This window comes from Balaenoptera musculus, chromosome 11 (genome assembly GCF_009873245.2).
Source record: "Balaenoptera musculus isolate JJ_BM4_2016_0621 chromosome 11, mBalMus1.pri.v3, whole genome shotgun sequence".
NCBI classification, from domain to species: domain Eukaryota; kingdom Metazoa; phylum Chordata; class Mammalia; order Artiodactyla; family Balaenopteridae; genus Balaenoptera; species Balaenoptera musculus.
Window position 1 is genome coordinate 55,468,332 of NC_045795.1, and position 21,969 is coordinate 55,490,300.

A 21,969-nucleotide genomic window follows, 5' to 3' on the forward strand; every position below is an offset into this window, starting at 1 on the left:
CAGCATTCCTGGAAGGATACTTGGAACTTCTCTCTATAGCTTAGCTCTGTAGCTTTGCTTCTCAAAGTGTGGTCCTTGGGCCAGCAGCATTGTATCACATGGGACCGTGTTAGAGCTGCAGAATCTCAGCCCCACCCTCGACCTGGACTGACTGAATTGGAACCTGCACTTTAACACGGTCCCCAGTGGTGTGTGTGCACATTAGCATTTGAGAAGCCCTGCCCTGTAGAACACGGTATATCGGAAATGGGAGGTGCTGGCTTTGCCACTTTAGCAGGATGCTCAAAGGAGGCAGGTGAGTGACAACAGGGAAAAGTTCATACTTTGGTCGTCAGTCTTTTTTGTCTTGGTGTGACCTGGGACGTCTGGGGAGAGAGGAGAATACCTTCTGGCTTGCATGGAGCATGAAGATTCTTCAGATAAAATAAAACTAGCAGAGGAGGAAGTGGAAACTGTGATGTGATTATGAGATGGGTAGCGTATGCAGGACCAGATCAGGGTGAGCAGAAAACTGAGGGAGGGAGGATGAGAACTATGGAGGGTGGTCAGAGATAAGCTTTGAAAACGAGGAACAACATGTAAGCTGGTGCACTTTAGAATCCCCTTGTAAACAACAGAGGCATGCATAAAATGCATCACAATTTCGAGGTAGCTGGGACAGTAAAGGTCATCGTTAAATCAGCGAGTAGCTTAGAAAAAATGTATCAGGCATCTGTTGTAACAAGGACTGGCAAACATCCCTCACCGAGAGACCATAGAGGGCTCTCGTGCCAACATGCTGAGAGGCACTTGGGGAATTGGCATGGGAAGGTCAGCAGATAAAAAGCAACCCAAAACTGGGGCACTTCTGAGATGAGAACTGGAAAACGTCTTTTTAATTACTCTGTTTCTGATGGCTTGGTTGATGTCCTGAAGATTAGGTAGCGATGACATTAATTAGAGTGTCATCAGTGATGACAGACAATAAATAGCATGGCATTTCATTTTATTACCTTACCCTTGTTAATTTCCCCAGTTTTAATCAATACAGCCATTGGCCAGGCCTCCCACTTACGAAACAATAGCATTTTCGAGGCTTAGTAAAAGGCTGCGTTCCAATTTTTTATTCATTTAGGAAATCCTCCTTGGGATGTTTGCATAATCAAATGTAAGTTCGCAAATGTTTCTCCTGCCTCAGATTTGCATATGAGCAAAATGAGTTTGTTCCCAAACAGAGCCCTGGAAAAAGCCCAGGACAAATGATTACTCAGTGAAGAGGAAAATGATTTCAGCCAGTTCCACTCCATCTTCCACAGAAGAATGGAGGTGAATCGTCTCAGCACTGCCTACTGAGGCCATAAGTCTGGTGACACCATTAAGGAATGAAAGGTTGATAAAAGGGAAAGTATTTCAAGTGGAGCTTCCCTGCTAGGAACGGGGATTACATGTCATTAGATGCATTACATTGACTTTTATTTTCCAGGCATTTTTGTGTTGTTGCATTGCATATTACCAGATGTTTTTTTTTTAGAAATTCACGTTCTTTTATTTATTTATTTATTTATTTATGACTGTGTTGAGTCTTCGTTTCTGTGCGAGGGCTTTCTCTAGTTGCGGCAAGTGGGGACCACCCTTCATCGCGGTGCGCGGGCCTCTCACCATCGCGGCCTCTCTTGTTGCAGAGCACAGGCTCCAGACGCGCAGGCTCAGTAATTGTGGCTCACGGGCCCAGTTGCTCTGTGGCATGTGGGATCTTCCCAGACCAGGGCTCGAACCCGTGTCCCCTGCATTGGCAGGCAGATTCTCAACCACTGCGCCACCAGGGAAGCCCTACCAGATGTTTTAAAACACCAATTTCCATTTCTTTTAATACTCAGGATTAGTAAATGCTTAAAGAGTGATTATGTATTATTTATATCCTATAGCAATTTGGGTGTGATTCTCCCATTTCTTTTTCTAGCATGTTATTATAGGAGCCAAGGCAAGAATTCCAAAGTGGATGCTGACCTTGGACGTAGTTTTTCTTTGTGGTGTAATTAGGCATATGGGTTATGGTTAAAAAATGACTAGAAAGGGACTTCGCTGGTGGCGCAGTGGTTAAGACTCCACGCCCCCAATGCAGGGGGCCTGAGTTCGATCCCTGGTCAGGGAACTAGATCCCACATGGCATGCCGCAACCAAGAGTTTGCATGCCACAACTAAGGAGCCTGAGTGTCGCAACTAAGGAGCCCGCCTGCTGCAACTAAGACCCGGCGCAACCAAATAAATAAAATAAATAAACAAATAAATAATTTTTAAAAAATGACTAGGAAAAGGTATACTCCCTTTGTTCTGATGAAAGAAGATACAGAAAAGATTCATTTTAGCAGTATATTTTCATTACTTTGTCTTGACCCTAAACTTGATGATTAGCAGCCTGAACAGAGGAATAATAAATGATTAGAAAAGAAACTGGGTTCATGTGATTTCCAGTCATTTTGGTAGCCTTTTCAGTGGAAAAACATAGAGGTGACTGTTGTGAAACTGGGTTATGTTAATTCATCTGAATTGTGCTATCAGATAGGAGGCACAGTCGCTAGGAGCCAAACCCATTAGAGGTAATAACAGCAAAATGCTTATGCAGTAACTGAGCTTATTGGCTCACACCAGTCAGGTAATTCTAGGATCAGTGAACGTGAAGTTTCTCTCCCCACAGGAGCCGTATGCTTAGATCTGCCCAAGTGTTTCTCTTAATATCCTGTCCCTACTGGTTTTCTATTTCAGTCACTAGATAAATGACAAATTCACCCTGCTGAGTCACATTTAGCATCGTGTCCTCTTTGCCCTTGACATATACATGGATTTGGGGGAAACCCAAGATTACAAGAGGTTGGAGAGGGAGAGGGAAGAAAATAAACACAGTCTGAGTGCCCACTCTATGCTAAGCAGCAGGCAGGGGTGAGGTACCAAGTTTAGCCCATGTAGAAACTGAGGCTCAGAAAGATCACATAATGTTCCCAAGGTCACACAGCTACTTAGAGCCTGGTAGGACCAGGATTTAAATTAGAGCTTCTGACCCCATGTTCACATTCTTTGTGCAACTCTAAAATGAAGCTTTCACAAAACTCTGAAGAAATACACTGCTCTTCCCTACCTGTATTAGTTGTTCTTGACACATGCTACCTTGGCACATTTACTGGTAGTCAGTGGATGTCTGTGATTGTGTTTTCTGTCAACGTTACTTGTTTCATCTAGTTAAGGTCTGTTGTGGGATGTCTACCAATGTGGAAACTAATGACACTCAATTATTTACAAGGAGAGCCAGAAGCCTGAGACATGATATATGTGCTGATGTTAGGACTGAAAACGGGTTTCCCAAATCTCATGTACTAGGACAGAGAAGAGAGTTTGCATAATCCACAGTCTCTGCCTTTGGAGAGCCTGAGTTTAGTTAAGAATACTTACACCTTTGAAGATAAAGTAACAGTGAGCTGAGGTGTGCAGAAGGAAGGGTCTCAAGCATTCATGTGAAATGTTTAATGAATGAACAGAGCGGCAGACGAGGGAGCTCTGACTGTGAACTTGTGAAGTCAGGGAGGGTTTGGTGGTGGATACGGGTCTTAGGTCTTACACGATGGTGAGGCTTGGATGGGTGGGAGAGTGACAGTGGAGTCGGGTTGGGATGGGTGAGGGGCCGCTGGATCAGGGAGCGCCTTCCATGTCAAGGGTTTGGCCCTCAAAGATGTTAATAAGGAGCCACCATAGGCTCTTGAGCAGAGGAGTGGCTTCGTGAAAGTTCTGCTGCATGCATGCGCTTGATGGGTGCTGGGGAAAAACCCTGTAGACAGTTGTATTGGGGGCGTTTGAGGCAAAAGCAGCAGTATTGTCAGGTTGAGTCAATTTACGTTGCTGTAGGAAATTAATCAAAAAATGATGCTACAAGAGCACTTTTTTTCTGTACCCTTTCCTGGAAGCTGCTGGCTAGTGGCTGAGGACTGGGAATTAGGATGTTTAATTTTTACTATCTATACCTCAATTAACTATTGATTGTTGGTGTAGGGACACAGGAGGAGTTATTATCCTAGATCATGTTAGGTTGAGCCATATGAAATTTCCATTTTGGGGTAATTGGTAGAACTACTGGTAATTTCATACGGTTCCACTTAATCGATTTTGTAAGTTGTTGTTGGAGACGAGTGGACACAGGTTATCTGGGTAGGTCCTGGGATAGCGCTGCTTACAGTCAGCCCCAAAGGCCTTGAGGGTGCTGTTTTCCCTGGGAGATGGGACTGGTCCTGGAGACTGAGCCCAGGGCCCCAGGGACGTGCCAGGCTCTTCCTCTCCCTAATATTTGCTCTCCCTGCCTATGGACCAGGCATTCAGAATCTCCTGATTTTTTTTCTAAAGGAGAAAAATTTGCTCTGGACCAAGAACTTTAAAGGAGGAAGGAGGGCTTGTGGAAGAGAGGATAAAAATAATTGCATCTTGGGACTTCCCTGGTGGTTCAGGGATTAAGACTCTGCACTTCCACTGTAGGGGGTGCGGGTGGATCCCTGGTCGCAGAACGAAGATCCCGCAGGCCCCGCGGTGCGGCCATCATAATAATAATAATAATAATAATAATAATTGCATCTTGAGGTTGTGTTTTCCCAGGACTCCCCAGTAGCACGATGCAGACAGAACCAGAAGTGCCATTCCTGTAGCTCCTAATTATGTTGGGAAGGAGAGGGACCGAGTTCTCACTCTGGCCCCAGATTACAGAGGCTTTAAGTGAGTTTGAGAACGCCTGGGCATTGGGCTGCGCATGCGTGACGGCGGTGATACAGGCTGAGCTGCGCTGTCTTCACATCCTTTGTGTCTGCGCCCTGGGATGGGGCCACTCCTGTGGAGCCTCTCCTGGATTCAGGGGTGGAGCGTGCCCACAGTGCTCTCCTAACCGCCGGAAATCAGGACAGCTTCTGAGCTAGGGTCTGCAGAAACTGGCTGGGCACAAGCATCCCAGAGCGTGCCCACCCCTCCCCCCCCCCCACTGCCCTCAGACTCTGGGTACCACAGGGCCTAGTCATCTGTCATTACACTCAAACTGCGCAGGCTCACTATTTGGGACCCTGAGGTCTCATCACGACTTGCCTCTTTTGTCCTAAGTCACCACTCAACATGCGACCCACGGTGTCTGTCCTGTTCCAAGAGTACTGGTGTGTGTCCCCTGACATCCCATCTTGGACCTCCTCTGGGCCCCTCCTGAGCCCCCTTCCATGCTAAACTCTCCTGCATCCCTAGGGTATTCACAGAATGTTCCTTTGTCCTCCTGGTTCTCCCCTGAACCTTCCCTGGAATAGAGAATTCTTTTCCCTTTCCTTAGCCTGACAAATATGTATTGAGGGTCCCACTCCGTGAGAAGCACACTAAGGAAAACAAATGAGAAGACTTAGTGCCTTTGCACACGTGCATCTGAAGGTTACCTTCCTTGGCATCCTTCCTGTTTCCTGAGGAAACATGAACTAGTGTGACTGCTGGAGACCTCTCTTCTCCTCTCTCAGCATCAACCCTCTCAGCCAAAAATGGAGGCAGATCAGAGAGACTATGAGAAGAAAGGAACGACAGATGTACATAAATAAATAGTTTAACTGTAAACATGACTGGTAAGCTCATAAATCCTGTGGGAAGATCAGTACCGGCCACCACTTGTCATCTAATCGGACACCTGTGTCTAGATGGAAATCATCTCAGAACAGATTGTATGTTATAATTAAAAACCAAAAAACATTCTGTGTCAATATGCTGGGCCAAATTGCCCATGCTGGCACAACTGGACTTTCTGCTACAATTCAAATGCACTTAAAAATTATCATTTTGGGGGAGACCTTCAAGATGGTGGAGGAGTAAGACATGGAGATCACATTCCTCCCCACAAATACATCAGAAATACATCTACATGTGGAACAACTCCTACAGAACACCTACTGAATACTGGCAGAAGACCTCAGATTTCCCAAAAGGCAAGAAACTCCCCACGTACCTGGGTAGGGCAAAAGAAAAAAGAAAAAACAGAGACAAAAGAATAGGGACGGGACCTGCATCTCAGGGAGGGAGCTATGAAAGAGGAAAAGTTTCCACACTAGGAAGCCCCTTCACTGGCGGAGATGGGGGCTTGCCAGGGGGAAGCTTCGGAGCCACGGAGGAGAGCGCAGCAACAGGGGTGCAGAGGGCAAAGTGGAGAGATTCCTGCACAGAGGATCGGTGCCAAGCTGCACTCACCAGCCCGAGAGGCTTGTCTGCTCACCCACTGGGACGGGCGGGGGCTGGGAGCTGAGGCTCGGGCCTCAGAGGTCAGATCCCAGGGAGAGGACTGGGGTTGGCTGCGTGAACACAGGCTGAAGGGGGCTAGTGCACCACAGCCAGCCAGGAGGGATTCCGGGAAAAAGTCTGGAACTGCCGAAGAGGCAAGAGACTTTTTCTTGCCTCTTTGTTTCGCGGTGCACGAGGAGAGGGGATTCAGAGAGCCGCTTAAAGAAGCTCCAGAGATGGGTGCGAGCTGCGGCTACCAGCGCGGACTCCAGAGACGGGGCATGAAACGCTAAGGCTGCTGCTGCAGCCACCAAGAAACCTGTGTGCAAGCACAGGTCACCATCCACACCTCCCCTCCCGGGAACCTGTGCAGCCCACGACTGCCAGGGTCCTGTGATCCAGGGACAACTTCCTGGAGAGAACACATGGCGCATCTCAGGCTGTTGCAATGTCATACTGGCTTCTGCCGCAGCAGGCTCGCCCCGCATTCCACACCGCTCCCTCCCCCCGGCCTGAGAGAGCCAGAGCCCCCTAATCAGCTGCTGCTTTAACCCCGTCCTGTCTGAGCGAAGAACAGATGCCCTCAGGCGACCTACACGCAGAGGCGGGGCCAAATCCAAAGCTGAACCCCAGGATCTGTGCGAACAAAGAAGAGAAAGGGAAATCTCTCCCAGCAGCCTCAGGAGCAGCAGATTAAATCTCCACAGTCAACTTGACGTACCTTGCATATCTGGAATACCTGAATAGACAACGAATCATCCCAAAATTGAGGCGGTGGACTTTGAGAGCAACTGTAGACTTGGGGTTTGCTTTCTGCATCTAATTTGTTTTTGGTTTTATGTTTAACTTAGTTTAGTATTTAGAGTTATTGTTCTAGGGTCTGTCTGTCCGTTTTTTGTTTTTGTTTTTGTTTTTTAGTATAGTTTTTAGTGCTGGTTATCATTGGTGGATTTATTTTTTGGTCTGGTTGCTCTCTTCTTTTTTTTCTTTTTTTAATTTAATTTTTTAATTTTTAATAATTTTAAAATTATTTTTTATTTCAATTATTTTTTTTTTTCTTTCTTTCTTTTTCTTCTCCTTTTTCTTCTGAGCCATGTGGCTGACAGGGTCTTGGTGCTCCAGCGAGGTGTCAGGCCTGTGCCGCTGAGGTGGGTGAGCCGAGTTCAGGACATTGGTCCACCAGAGACCTCCCGGCTCCACGTAATATCAAACGGCAGAAGCTCTCCCAGAGATCTCCATCTCAACACTAAGACCCAGTTCCACTCAATGACCAGCAAGCTACAGTGCTGGACACCCTATGCCAAACAACTAGCAAGACAGGAACACAACCCCACCCATTAGCAGAGAGGCTGCCTAAAATCATAATAAGGTCACAGACACCCCAAAACACACCAGCAGACACTGTCCTGCCCACCAGAAAGACAAGATCCAGCCTCATCCACCAGAACACTGGTGGAGGCACCAGTCCCCTCCATCAGGAGGCCTACAGAAGCCACTGAACCAACCTTACCCACTGGGGGCAGACACCAAAAACAATGGGAACTACGAACATGCAGCCTGCGAAAAGGAGACCCCAAACACAGTAAGTTAAGCAAAATGAGAAGACAGAGAAACACACAGCAAATGAAGGAGCAAGGTAAAAACCCACCAGACCAGGGCTTCCCTGGTGGCGCAGTGGTTAAGAATCTGCCTGCCAATGCAGGGGACACGGGTTCGAGCCCTGGTCTGGGAAGATCCCACATGCCGTGGAGCAACTAAGCCCGTGAGCCACAACTACTGAGCCTGCGTGTCTGGAACCTGTGTTCCACAATGGGAGAGGCCGCGACAGGGAGAGGTCCGCGCACCGCGATGAAGAGTGACCCCCACTCGCCGCAACTGGAGAGAGCCCTCGCACAGAAATGAAGACCCAACATAGCCAAAAATAAAATAAATAAATTTAAAAAAAAAACAAAAAAAAACTGGCTGTAAAAAAAAAAAAAAACCCACCAGACCAAATAAATGAAGAGGAAATAGGCAGTCTACCTGAAAAAGAATTCAGAGTAATGATAGTAAAGATGATCCAAAATCTTGGAAATAGAATGGAGAAAATACAAGAAACGTTTAACAAGGACCTAGAAGAACTAAACAGCAAACAAACAATGATGAACAACACAATAAATGAAATTAAAAATTCTCTAGAAGGAATCAATAGCAGAATAACTGAGGCAGAAGAATGCATAAGTGATCTGGAAGATAAAATAGTGGAAATAACTACCGCAGAGCAGAATAAAGAAAAAAGAGTGAAAAGAATTGAGGACAGTCTCAGAGACCTCTGGGACAACATTAAACGCACCAACATTAGAATTATTGGGGTCCCAGAAGAAGAGGAGAAAAAGAAAGGGACTGAGAAAATATTTGAGAGATTATAGTTGAAAACTTCCCTAATATGGAAAAGGAAATAGTCAATCAAGTCCAAGAAGTGCAGAGAGTCCCATACAGGATAAATCCAAGGAGAAATATGCCAAGACACATATTAATCAAACTATCAAAAATTAAATACAAAGAAAAAATATTAAAAGCAGCAAGGGAAAAACAACAAATAACATACAAGGGAATCCCCATAAGTTTAACAGCTGATCTTTCAGCAGAAACACTGCAAGCCAGAAGGGTGTGGCAGCACATATTTAAAGTGATGAAAGGGAAAAACCTACAACCAAGATTACTCTACCCAGCAAGGATCTCATTCAGATTCGACAGAGAAATTAAAACCTTTACAGAAAAGCAAAAGCCAAGAGAATTCAGCACCACCAAACCAGCTTTACAACAAATGCTAAAGGAATTTCTCTAGGCAGGAAACACAAGAGAAGGAAATGACCTACAATAACAAACCCAAAACAATTAAGAAAATGGTAATAGGAACATACATATCGATAACTACCTTAAATGTAAATGGATTAAATGCTCCCACCAAAAGACATAGACTGGCTGAATGGATACAAAAACAAGACCCATATATATGCTGTCTACAAGAGACCCACTTCAGACCTAGGGACACATACAGACTGAAAGTGAGGGGATGGAAAAAGATATTCCATGCAAATGGAAATCAAAAGAAAGCTGTAGTAGCAATTCTCATATCAGACAAAATAGACTTTAAAATAAAGACTATTACAAGAGACAGAGAAGGACACTACATAATGATCAAGGGATCAATCCAAGAAGATATAACAATTGTAAATATTTATGCACCCAGCATAGGAGCACCTCAATACCTAAGGCAAATGCTAACAGCCATAAAAAGGGAGATTGACAGTAACACAATCATAGTAGGGGTGGGTGCTAAAGATCATCCAAAATGAAAATAAATAAGGAAACACAAGCTTTAAATGATACACTAAACAAGATGGACTTAATATTTATAGGGCATTCCATTCAAAAACAACAGAATACACTTTCTTCTCAAGTGCTCATGGAACATTCTCTGGATAGATCATATCTTTGGTCACAAATCAAGTCTTGGTAAATTTAAGAAAATTGAAATTGTATCAAGTATCTTTTCCGACCACAATGCTATAAGACTAGATATCAATTACAGGAAAAAATCTGTAAAAAATATGAACACATGGAGGCTAAACAATACACTACTAAATAACCAAGAGATCACTGAAGAAATCAAAAAATATCTAGAAACAAATGACAGTGAAAACACGACGACCCAAAACCTATAGGATGCAGCAAAAGCAGTTCTAAGAGGGAAGTTTATAGCAATACAATCCTACCTCAAGCAACAAGAAACATCTCAAATAAACGACCTAACCTTACACCTGAAGCAATTAGAGAAAGAAGAACAAAAAAACCCCAAAGTTAGCAGAAGGAAAGAAATCATAAAGATCAGTTCAGAAATAAATGAAAAAGAAATGAACAAAGCAATAGCAAAGATCAATAAAATTAAAAGCTGGTTCTTTGAGAAGATAAACAAAATTGATAAACCATTAGCCAGACTCATTAGGAAAAAAAGGGAGAAGACTCAAATCAATAGAATTAGAAATTAAAAAGGAGAAGTAACAACTGACACTGAAGAAATACAAAGGATCATGAGAGACTACTACAAGCAACTCTATGCCCATAAAATGGACAACCTGGAAGAAATGGACAAATTCTTAGAAAAGCACAACTTTCCGAGACTGAATCAGGAAGAATTAGAAAATATAAACAGACCAATCACAAGCAGTGAAATTGAGACTGTGATTAAAAATCTTCCAACAGGGCTTCCCTGGTGGCGCAGTGGTTGAGAATCTGCCTGCTAATGCAGGGGACACGGGTTCGAGCCCTGGTCTGGGAAGATCCCACATGCCACGGAGCAGCTGGGCCCGTGAGCCACAACTACTGAGCCTGCGCGTCTGGAGCCTGTGCCCTGCAATGGGAGGGGCCGCGATAGTGAAAGGCCCGCGCACCGCGATGAAGAGCGGTCCCCGCACCGCGATGAAGAGTGGCCCCCACTTGCCGTAACTAGAGAAAGCCCTCGCATGAACCGAAGACCCAACACAGCCAATAAATAAATAAATAAATAAATAAATAAATAAATAAATAAATAAATAAAGTAGCTATAGAAAGCAGAGACCTTAGATGATATTGAGGGGTGTTATTTGAAAAAAAAAAAAAAACTACTGAGGATTCCAAAGAGCTTTAAAAAAAATAAAATAAAATAAAAATCTTCCAACAAACAAAAGCCCAGGACCAGATGGCTTCACAGGCGAATTCTATCAAACATTTAGAGAAGAGCTAACACCTATCCTTCTCAAACTCTTCCAAAATATAGCAGAGGGAGGAACACTCCCAAACTCATTCTACGAGGCCAACATCACCCTGATACCAAAACCAGACAAAGATGTCACAAAGAAAGAAAACAACAGGCCAGTATCACTGATGAACATAGTTGCAAAAATCCTCAACAAAATACTAGCAAACAGAATCCATCGGCACAGTAAAAGGATCATACACCATGATCAAGTGGGGTTTATCCCAGGAATGCAAAGATTCTTCAATATACGCAAATCAATCAACGTGATACACCATATTAACAAATTGAAGGAGAAAAACCATATGATCATCACAATAGATACAGAAAAAGCTTTCAACAAAATTCAACACCCATTTATGATAAAAACTCTCCAGAAAGTAGGCATAAAGGGAACTTACCTCAACATAATAAAGGCCACATATGACAAACCCACAGCTAACATCGTTCTCAATGGTGAAAAACTGAAACCATTTCCTCTAACCTCAGGAACAAGACAAGGTTGTCCACTCTCACAACTGTTATTCAACATAGTTTTGGAAGTTTTAGCCACAGCAATCAGAGAAGAGAAAGAAATAAAAGGAATCCAAATCGGAAAGGAAGAAGTAAAGCTGTCATTGTTTGCAGATAACATGATACTCTACATAGAGAATCCTAAAGATGCTACCAGCAAACTACTAGAGCTAATCAATGAATTTGGGAAAGTAGCAGGATACAAAATTAATGCACAGAAATCTCTTGCATTCCTATACACTAATGATGAAAAATCTGAAAGAGAAATTAAGGAAACACTCCCATTTACCATTGCAACAAAAAGGATAAAATACCTAGGACTAAACCTACCTAAGGAGACAAAAGACCTGTATGCAGAAAACTATAAGACACTGATGAAAGAAATTAAAGATGATACAAACAGATGGAGAGATATGCCATGTTCTTGGATTGGAAGAATCAACATGTGAAAATGACTATACTACCCAAAGCAATCTACAGATTCAATGCAATCCCTATCAAACTACCAATGGCATTTTTTACAGAAGTAGAACAAAAAATTGTACAATTTGTTTGGAAACACAAAAGACCCTGAATAGCGAAAGCAATCTTGAGAAAGAAAAATGGGGCTGGAGTAATCAGGCTCCTGGAATTCAGACTATACTATAAAGCTACATTAATCAAGACAGTATGGTACTGGCACAAAAACAGAAATATACATCAATGGAACAGGATAGAAAGCCCAGAGGTAAACCCACGCACATAAGGTCACCTTATTTTTGATAAAGGAGGCAAGAATATACAATGGAGAAAAGACAGCCTCTTCAATAAGTGGTGCTCGGTAAACTGGAGAGCTACATGTAAAAGAATGAAATTAGAACACTCCCTAATACCATACAGAAAAATAAACTCAAAATGGATTAAAGACCTAAATGTAAGGCCAGACACTATAAAACTCTTAGAGGAAAACATAGGCAGAACACTCTATGACATAAATCACAGCAAGATACTTTTTGACCCACCTCCTAGAGTAATGGAAATAAAAACAAAAATAAAGAAATGGGACCTAATGAAACTTAAAAGCTTTTGCACAGGAAAGGAAACCATAAACAAGACGAAAAGACAACCCTCAGAATGGGAGAAAATATTTGCAAATGAAGCAACTGACAAAGGATTAATCTCCAAAATTTACAAGTAGCTCATGCAGCTCAATATTAAAAAAGCAAACAACCCAATCCAAAAATGGGCAGAAGACCTAAATAGACATTTCTCCAAAGAAGATATACAGATCGCCAATAAACACATGAAAGTATGCTCAACATCACTAATCGTTAGAGAAATGCAAATCAAAACTACAATGACGTATCACCTCACACCAGTCAGAATGGCCATCATCAAAAAATCTACAAGCAATAAATGCTGGAGAGGGTGTGGAGAAAAGGGTACCCTCTTGTACTGTTCTTGGGAACATAAATTGATACAACCACTATGGAGTACAGTATGGAGGTTCCTTAAAAAACTAAAAATAGAACTACCATATGACCCAGCAATCCCACTACTGGGCATATACCCTGAGAAAACCTTAATTCAAAAAGAATCATGTACCACAATGTTCATTGCAGCTCTATTTACAATGGCCAGGACATGGAATCAACCTAAATGTCCATCGACAAATGAATGGATAAAGAAGATGTGGCACATATATACAATGGAATACTACTCAGCCATAAAAAGAAACGAAATTGAGTTATTTGTAGTGAGGTGGATGGACCTCGAGTGTGTCATACAGAGTGAAGTAAGTCAGAAAGAGAAAAACAAATACCGTATGCTACCGTATACATATATATGGAATCTAAAAAAAAAAAAAAATTGGTTTTGAAGAACCTAGGGGCAGGACAGGAATAAAGATGCAGACGTAGAGAATGGACTTGAGCAAACGGGGAGGGGGAAGGGTAAGCTGGGACGAAGTGAGAGAGTGGCATGGACATATATACACTACCATATGTAAAATAGATAGCTAGTGGGAAGCAGCTGCATCGCACAGGGAGATCAGCTCGGTGCTTTGTGACCACCTAGAGGGGTGGGATAGGGAGGGTGGAAGGGAGACGCAAGAGGGAGGAGATATGGGGATATGTGTATATGTATAGCTGATTCACTTTGTTATAAAGCAGAAACAAACACACCATTGTAAAGCAGTTATACTCCAGTAAAGATGTTAAAAAAATTATCATTTTTAACTTCTTTTTAAAGGAAGCATAAATGGCAGATTGCTGCACGTAGGATATGACATACAGATCCTGTGGGGCAACTTTAATAATTAACCACTCTCATGGTTTAACTGAATTCCACATTCTGTCATTTTCCTGTTTCCTTTCCTGACCTGGACAAAAAAGAAAATTGAACCACTTTTGTCTCAAGTATAGTCACAGCTTGGAGCTGTCGCGGGTTTGGTTCCTGAGCACTGCAATAAAGCGAATATCCCAATAAAGCGAGTTACACAAATTTTTTGATTTTGCAGTGCATATAAAAGTTTTGTTTCCGCTCTACCATAGTCTATTAAGTGTGAAATAGCATTATGTCTTAAAAAACAATGTACAGATGGACCTAGAGAGTGTCGTACAGAATTAAGTCAGAAAGAGAAAAACAAGTATCATATATTAACACATATATGTGGAATCTAGAAAAATGGTATAGATGTTCTTATTTGCAAAGCAGAAATAGAGACACAGATGTAGAGAACAAATGTATGGATACCAAGGGGGAAAGGGGGTGGGGTGGGAGCAATTGGGAGATTGGGATTGACACCTATACACTATTGATACTATGTATAAAATAGACAACTAATGAAAACTCTACTTAATGCACTGTGGTGACCTAAATGGGAAGGAAATCCATAAAAGTGGGGATATATGTATAAGTATAGCTGATTCATTTTGCTGTACAGTAGAAACTAACACAACATTGTAAAGCAACTATACTCCAACAAAAATTAATTTTAAAAAAGAAAGTATAAATTGGGAAAAAAGACAATGTACATACATTAATATAAAAATACCTTGTTGGTAAAAAATGCTAACCATCATCTGAGCCTTCAGTGAGTCATAGGAGTAACATCTAAGATCCCTGATCACAGATCACCATCACAAATATAACAATAATGACCAAATTTGAAATATTGTGAGAGTTACCAAAATGTGACATAGAGACACAAAGGGAGCAAATGCTATTTGGAAAAATAGCCGATAGACTTGCTTGACCCAGGGTTGCCACAAACCTTCAGCTGATAAAAAATGCAATATCTTCAAAGCATAATAAAGTGAAACACAATAAAATGAGGTAAGGCTGGGTACATTTGACCAGGAAATACAGAGTCTTGTTTTATTCATTTATTCAGTTTATCAGGAAACACCATGAGAATGAGCACATTCTCATTATTAATATGATTTTGGTTTCTTTCTTTCCTTTTTTTAATACCAAGAGGAAAAACCATTTGGAGAAGACCACCTTGTCATGTTGGCCCGTGAGTTCCTTTGCTACCAAAATGAAATGATCATACAAAAGAGATATTACGATCATAAGGACAGGGGACTTCCCTGGTGGTCCAGTGGTTAAGACTCCGTGCTTCCAATGCAGGGGGCGCGTGTTTGATCCCTGGTTGAGGAACTAGGATCCGACATGCCGTGCAGCAAAAAATTTGACATAAAGTAATTGCAAAAAAAAAAAGGGAAATAAATTTGAACTGTAGGAATAAAATCTATATTTTAAAAAAATCATAAGGACAATATTAATAACTGGCTATCACTGTGCCCTTTCTGTGTGTCAAGCACTCATTCAGGTGAATCGTAATCATTTTCTCATTTACTCTTCCCAAAAATCCTGGGAGGAAGGTGTTATCATTCTCACTTCATAGATGAAAAAAAAAAACAGAACGTGGGTAATTTGTCCAAGTTCACGCAAAGAATCAGTGGCCATGCCAGGATTCAAATCCAGATCTGTCTCAAATTCTGCGATCATAACCTCTTCACATCTTGCCTCACCCTGAGTGGGTTGAAAGTCAAGCTGAGAAAACTGTTCTTGGCAAAGAAGTGGGTAAGATTTGGATTCTTTAGTGGTGAGGGGGAACCTGGAAAGGAATAGATACGTATATGTGTGTGTGCCTGGGTCACTTTACTGTATACCTGAAACTAACACAACATTGTGGATTAACTATACTTTAATTTTTTAAAAATGGAAAAAATAAGAATAAAGGCTTATTGACTTAGCAGGGAAAAAAAATGATTTGGGTTTTTTAAAGTTCCAGAAAGTTCTGACCTCTTGTTGGTATTTCCTGGGCAGCAAACGCTGGACCTCTTATCTCAGTTGTAGATTGTTGAAGCTCAGCTTACTTTAGGGTAGCGGGAGTTGCATTCAGGGTTAGGCCTTGCCTAGCAGGGGCCCCCAAGGCGTGGTCCATCCTGCTCCCTGCGAGACCTGAGGAGCCACCTCAGGCCCAGTGCCGACTCCATTCTGCACTCCTGGTCTCTCTTGGAGGAGACCGGGGACTAGACCTAACCGGTAAAGGCTCCACTGTTTCAAGCAGATCCTCAACGAGCACACTTCTAACTTGTAACAGCATCAGTCATCTTTAGTAAAGGTTTGGTGAAGGTCAGAAGGCTCTTTGAACCCCTTGGACTAATACTGTTTTTTCCTTTTTCCCCTGCAGGACATCGAGGTCTCTGTGAACATTCTCTAAAATGTTTAAGCTCGAGAATCACGGAGCGGAAGCTGCAGGGCACGTGGCTGCCTGCTGGCCGAGGGAGCCTGGAGAAACCATTCCTGGGGCCTCGAGGCTCCATGGTGCCCACGTTCAGCCCCCAGGGTGGCCTTCACCCTGTCCATGCTGACAGCAGCCTGCAGAAGCCCAGGGTCGTGACCGTGGTCAAGCTGGGTGGGCACCCCCTCCGCAAGATCACGTTGCTCCTCAACAGACGGTCGGTGCAGACCTTCGAGCAGCTCTTGGCCGACGTCTCAGAGGCCCTGGGCTTTCCCAGATGGAAGAGTGACCGCGTGCGGAAGCTGTTCAGCCTCAAGGGCAGGGAAATCAGGAGTGTGTCTGATTTCTTCAGGGAAGGGGATGCTTTCATAGCCGTGGGCAAAGAGCCACTGACGCTGAAGAACATCCAGGTGGCTATAGAGGAACTGTACCCCAGCAAAACCCGGGCCCTGACCTTGACCCAGCACAGCCGGCTCCCCTCTCCAAGGCTGAGAAGCAGGCTTTATAGCAAGGCTCTGAAAGGGGGTCACCACTGTGGGGAGACCGAGACCACCAAGAGCTCTGGTGAGGCTGCCAGGTCCCAGGCTGCCATCAGACATCAGGGGAGGACCCCCGTGGAGGACAGGGTGAGGGCCCAGAAGAAGTGGGTGAGGGGGAAGTGGGAGCCTGAACCCAGCAGCAAGGTGCCCAGGGATGCCACCCTGGAGAGACATGCTAGCGGAGAGAAGCACCTGGGGGTGGAGATTGAAAAGACGTCGGGGGAAATAATCAGGTGTGAGAAGTGTAAGCGGGAAAGAGAGCTCCAGCAGACCCTGCAGAGGGAGCGGCTCTCTCTGGGCACCAGCGAGCTGGACCTGGGCAGGTGCCCCGGCTATGACGTAGAGAGGTTGGTGAGGACCAGGAGCTGCAGGAGGTCCCCTGAGGAGAAGCCCCAAGGTGGGGAGGAAGGTTGGAAGGAGGGCACCCGGAGCAGTCCCGGGCACCCGCCTCAGGAGCCGAGGAGACCCAGCAAAAGCACCGACAAGAAAGAGGACCGGGACCCAGGAGGCCAGGAAGGTCATCGCCCAGCAGCAGCCAAGGCCAAGAGGGACGTCGTCGGGGAAGCCCAGTCCATAAGAGAGGAGAAAGACAGCAGGACCGTAGGCAGGAGCAAGCAGGGAGGCTGGCTCCGGAGGGAGCATCCTGCCGACCTCGACCCAGAGAAGCTCCCCAGGACCAGAGGGGATGAGCAGGAGGCGGAAAAGGGGAAAAAGCCGGGTGCGTCCGGAGGGAGGAGGATGGTTTCCCGAGATGAGCCGCCGGCCAGGGTAGAAAAGGAGCCCAAGACGAGGCCGGAGGAGAGCAAGGCGGAGCGGCCGGGCGGCAGGAGGCGGCGGCCCCCGGGCATCCTGGCGGCCGACGTGCGCAAGCAGTATGAGCCGGGCCGCGTGATCGGGGACGGGAACTTCGCGGTGGTGAAGGAGTGCAGGCACCGCGGCACCCAGCAGGCCTACGCCATGAAGATCATAGACAAGTCCAAACTCAAGGGGAAGGAGGACATGGTCGACAGCGAGATCCTGATCATCCAGAGCCTCTCTCACCCCAACATCGTGAAACTGCATCAAGTGTACGAAACGGACGCGGAGATCTACCTGATAATGGAGTACGTGCAGGGAGGGGACCTTTTCGATGCCATCATAGAAAGTGTGAAGTTCCCGGAGCGCGATGCTGCCCTCATGCTCATGGACTTGTGCAAGGCGCTCGTGCACATGCACGACAAGAGCATCGTCCACCGGGACCTCAAGCCGGAAAACCTGCTGGTAAGCCCCGCCCTGCGTGCGGTGGAAGAGGGAGGTCATAAAACATGGGATACAGGAAGTAGGAACGGGCTCCTACTCTGGTACCCTTGTGTGCTAGAGCATTACCTTTATGGCCTTTTTTTTTTTTTTAACATACTCGTTTCAGTATTTAAAACTTTGGTTGTAGTTCATAAATTGCAGAGATAAATGGGTTTTGATTAAATTATTGAGAAAGAAGCCTTCCAATTTAAACAAAATGGAAACTGTTTCCTCATGCCTGGGAGAAAAATATTTTCACCTTGACTGTCATCAGGTGGACTTCATTTCTTGGGCGTTTGCACATCCTCTGGCCTAGGTGCTAGGGGTGTCTGCTGGTAGCAGCTCCCCCTGCAGGCTTTGAGCCCACCCTCCCACCAAAAGTCCCCCTGGCCCTTTTGCAGAAGAGGTCTTGCCGCAGGAGTTCGAAAGGCTCAGTACTGGGAATTCCCAGTCGGTCCAGTGGTTAGGACTCCAAGCTTCCACTGCAGGGGGCCTGGGTTCGATCCCTGGCCGGGGAACTAAGATCCCGAAAGCCTCTAGCATCATTCCTTTCATCTCTCTGGGCCTTTGCTTCCTCACTTATAAAAGAGAAATAGTAATAGTACCTGTCTTAGAAGGTTGAGGGAGGATTGAGCACGGCAAAGGGAAAAGCAGCCTGAGACTACCAGGAGCTGGCCTGGCACACACAGCTCAGCTGTTCTGTTTTTGGATGTAAACAATCTCCCAAAGCACCAACATCAAATAAGGACACTCTAGGACCATGATGGATCCAGACAAAAGCAAGACCTCTTCATCATCATATCCAAATCCAGATAAGAACAAGATTGTCCAGACCACAAATGGGGCTGCATTTTCCCTTTTGGGTGACTATGATTCACTGCCCCACCTTCCTCCCACCTTCTAGATAAGAATTACCAAGATGCCCAATCATAGAATTACCCTCACTTCCTGACAGTATCCAGTTCAGAGCAAAATCCTGCTTTCATGCACCCTCTCCCAAATCACCTAACACAACCCAGCTCTTACAACAAGTTCGTTGAACACCCTCTCACTTAGATGCCTGGATCCCCAAGATGTTGGGGATCTCCCTTGTTGCAATGAGTCAGTGAACCCAGTGTGTTCCTGAATTTCAAGTGTGTTGCTGGTGGGCTTTGTTAGGACAGTGCACTTCACATGTTCACTCTCTGGCCCCTTTGTCCCACTTTCTTCTTTGTAGCCCCGATCACCGCCTGATATGTTCCATATTTATTCTTCTATTTTCTTTTTCCTCCTCCTGGAAAGTTCTATGACAGCAGGAACCTTGTTTTATTCAGACTGTACCTTGAAAACTACATCAGTTCTGTCACATAGTGGAGATTCAATAAATATCAGTTGGATGAAAGAATGAATACAGACCCCAGCATGCTGCCTGGCAAGTAGCAAGCATTCCATCAGTGGCAGCTACTCTCATTATTATTATGTTAGGAATGAGTCTGATATTAAGGTGGACATCATGAGGAAGAATCCAAAGCCAGATTGCTGCACATGAAGCCGTAGTAAATGGAGACAGTGATCTTCATGAGCCACAGTTTTTTTTTTGGTGGGGAGGGCGGTGGAGGGGAAAGGAGTTAACCTGTTTCCTTTAATTTCATGGCTGTAGAGCCAGCCTGGAAACATCATCCCAGTACATTCATCTGCCTGTAAGCTGCTCCCACAAGCAGAATGAAACTCTGAGTGAGTTGAGCTAATTATCTGGTGAAGTGAGGTCTACATTGACCCCTAAATCAAGCAGTCTTGTTTTTGTCCAGATTCATAGAATTGCAGATCATTGACTGGTTGACTGAATGGTCTGAATTACCAGGGAATAAATCTCCCTTTGAAGAATTTCATTTTTGTTTTTTGGGTTTTTTTGGCCGCACTGCGCGGCTTGCAGGATCTTAGTTCCCTGACCAGGGATTAGACCCAGGCCCACAGCAGTGAAAGTGCCGAGTCCTAAGCACTGGACCACCAGGGAATTCCCTAAGAATTCCATTTTTAAATCATATTTAAAAAAATTTTTTTTAAATTTATTTATTTTATTTTTGGCTGTGTTGGGTCTTCGTTGCTGTGTGCAGGCTTTTCTCTAGTTGCGGCGAGGGGGGGCTACTCTTTGTTGCGGTGCACGGGCTTCTCATTGTGGTGGCTTCTCTTGCTGTGGAGCATGGGCTCTAGGCGTGCAGGCTTCAGTAGCTGTGGCACTTGGGCCCAGTAGTTGTAGCTCAGGGGCTCTAGAGTACAGGCTCGGTACCTGTGAAGCACGGGCTTAGTTGCTCCGCGGCACATGGGATCTTCTCAGACCAGGGCTGGAACCCTTATCCCTGCATTGGCAGGCAGATTCTTAGCCACTGCGCCACCAGGGAAGCCCAGGAATTCCATTTTTGCATGAGCTAAGTGTCCTCATCCTTTCTTCACTTGCTTTTTGTTTCTGTCTCTTGGGTCTGAGCCCAGGTTTTCCCCATGTGTGATGTGCCGGACCCTGTTTACAATGGCACTTTGGAATCGTGACAGAGCGGTGTTCTTTATGGATCCTCTGATGTTTTCACCAAATTGTGTAAGCAGGAGGAATTCTGACTAGAGGCCTGGGTGGGTCCCATGAGCAGCACATTTTGGGCCTGTGGTTAATAAAGCATCAGAACAGTGATACACGTTCTCGAGGATGTGGAGTGAGATCCTTTACCCTATAGGATTGTTTTCTTTTGGGGACAGTCATCTGAGCTTGCATTTTCTCCACAGGGTCTTGGAACCAATCTGTCGAGCTGGCCCATCTCTTGGGCAATAGAGACTCTCACTTGTGCTAAGGGACTGACTTGTCAGCAATTTTTAAAATGGAGAAAGTCAGCACTTGCAGATGGCATGGAGAGATTTGCTTCAGGAAATGAAAAATTGCAAGGAATACATTTAGTGTGGACAAGCTAGCTGCCTATGAGAAGTCATTTGGCGATACCTTCATGGATTTAAATGTCAGTTCATATGTGTTTTAGTGCCCTTAAAGGCAGTGAAGTGTGTGTGTGTGTGTCCTGAGAGAGAGGAAAAACTGCAGCGGAGCTATAATTTTTCAGTCTAATACATGAGTTGTTTATTGGTGTTAATTGTAATTGATATTTCGACCCTTTTTTTTCTGATTTTAAAGAAAGCCCACTTTTTTTTATTGTATCATTTTTTTTTACATCTTTATTGGAGTTTAATTGCTTTACAATGTTGTGTTAGTTTCTGCTTTATAACAAAGTGAATCAGCTATATGTATACATATATCCACATATCCCCTCCCTCTTTTGTCTCCTTCCCACCCTCCCTATCCCACCCCTCTAGGTGGTCACAAAGCACCAAGCAAGAAAGCCCACTTTTTGTTTTTTTAAATAAAAAACTTTCTTTCGTGGTGGTAAGTCTCCTTCAGAAGCTGCAAAAAGCTACAGATCTGAGCCATCTTTGGTGGCATAGGGTAACATCTTTTCTGTCTTGTGGATAATCTGTCAGCTGGTATTTTTCAGAATGAGTGGGCCTGTCACATTTCTAAATCGTCTGTCCTTTTTCCAGATGAGTAAAATTGAATATATTGTTATGTCAGACTTTAAATGCTACCTAACATCGGTTCTTTGTGGTTTTTCAGGCAAAGATCTGGGGAGTGTTGGATTTGACAATAGACTCATTGTCTGAGTTTAGAAAGGTGTCATCTCTAAACCTGCTGTTAGGATAATTATGTTGCAAACTTGGCTGGTCTTCTGAGAGTTAATATTAGTAAATATCACCATGGTGACTACTGTCCATCAAGTAATGTTCTTTAGTTGACTTTAGTGTTCTGCTCTTGTGCTGACTTTTGTATTATCAAAGTAATTGTTTCTTCCTTTAATGGATGGCTACGGCATGTA

At 44.3% G+C, this 21,969-nt stretch overlaps 1 protein-coding gene across 1 annotated transcript in view; it reads left to right on the forward strand.

The window, feature by feature from the left end:
- The first annotated feature begins 246 nt into the window (after positions 1-246).
- The window catches only part of DCLK3 (doublecortin like kinase 3), a 32,406-nt gene continuing 10,683 nt past the window's right edge, over positions 247-21,969 (forward strand). Inside the window, exons 1-2 of the mRNA XM_036870165.1 lie at positions 247-295; positions 16,218-18,067. Of these exons, the coding sequence (XP_036726060.1) occupies positions 247-295; positions 16,218-18,067 (1,899 nt within the window). The remainder of the gene's footprint in view (positions 296-16,217; positions 18,068-21,969) is intronic.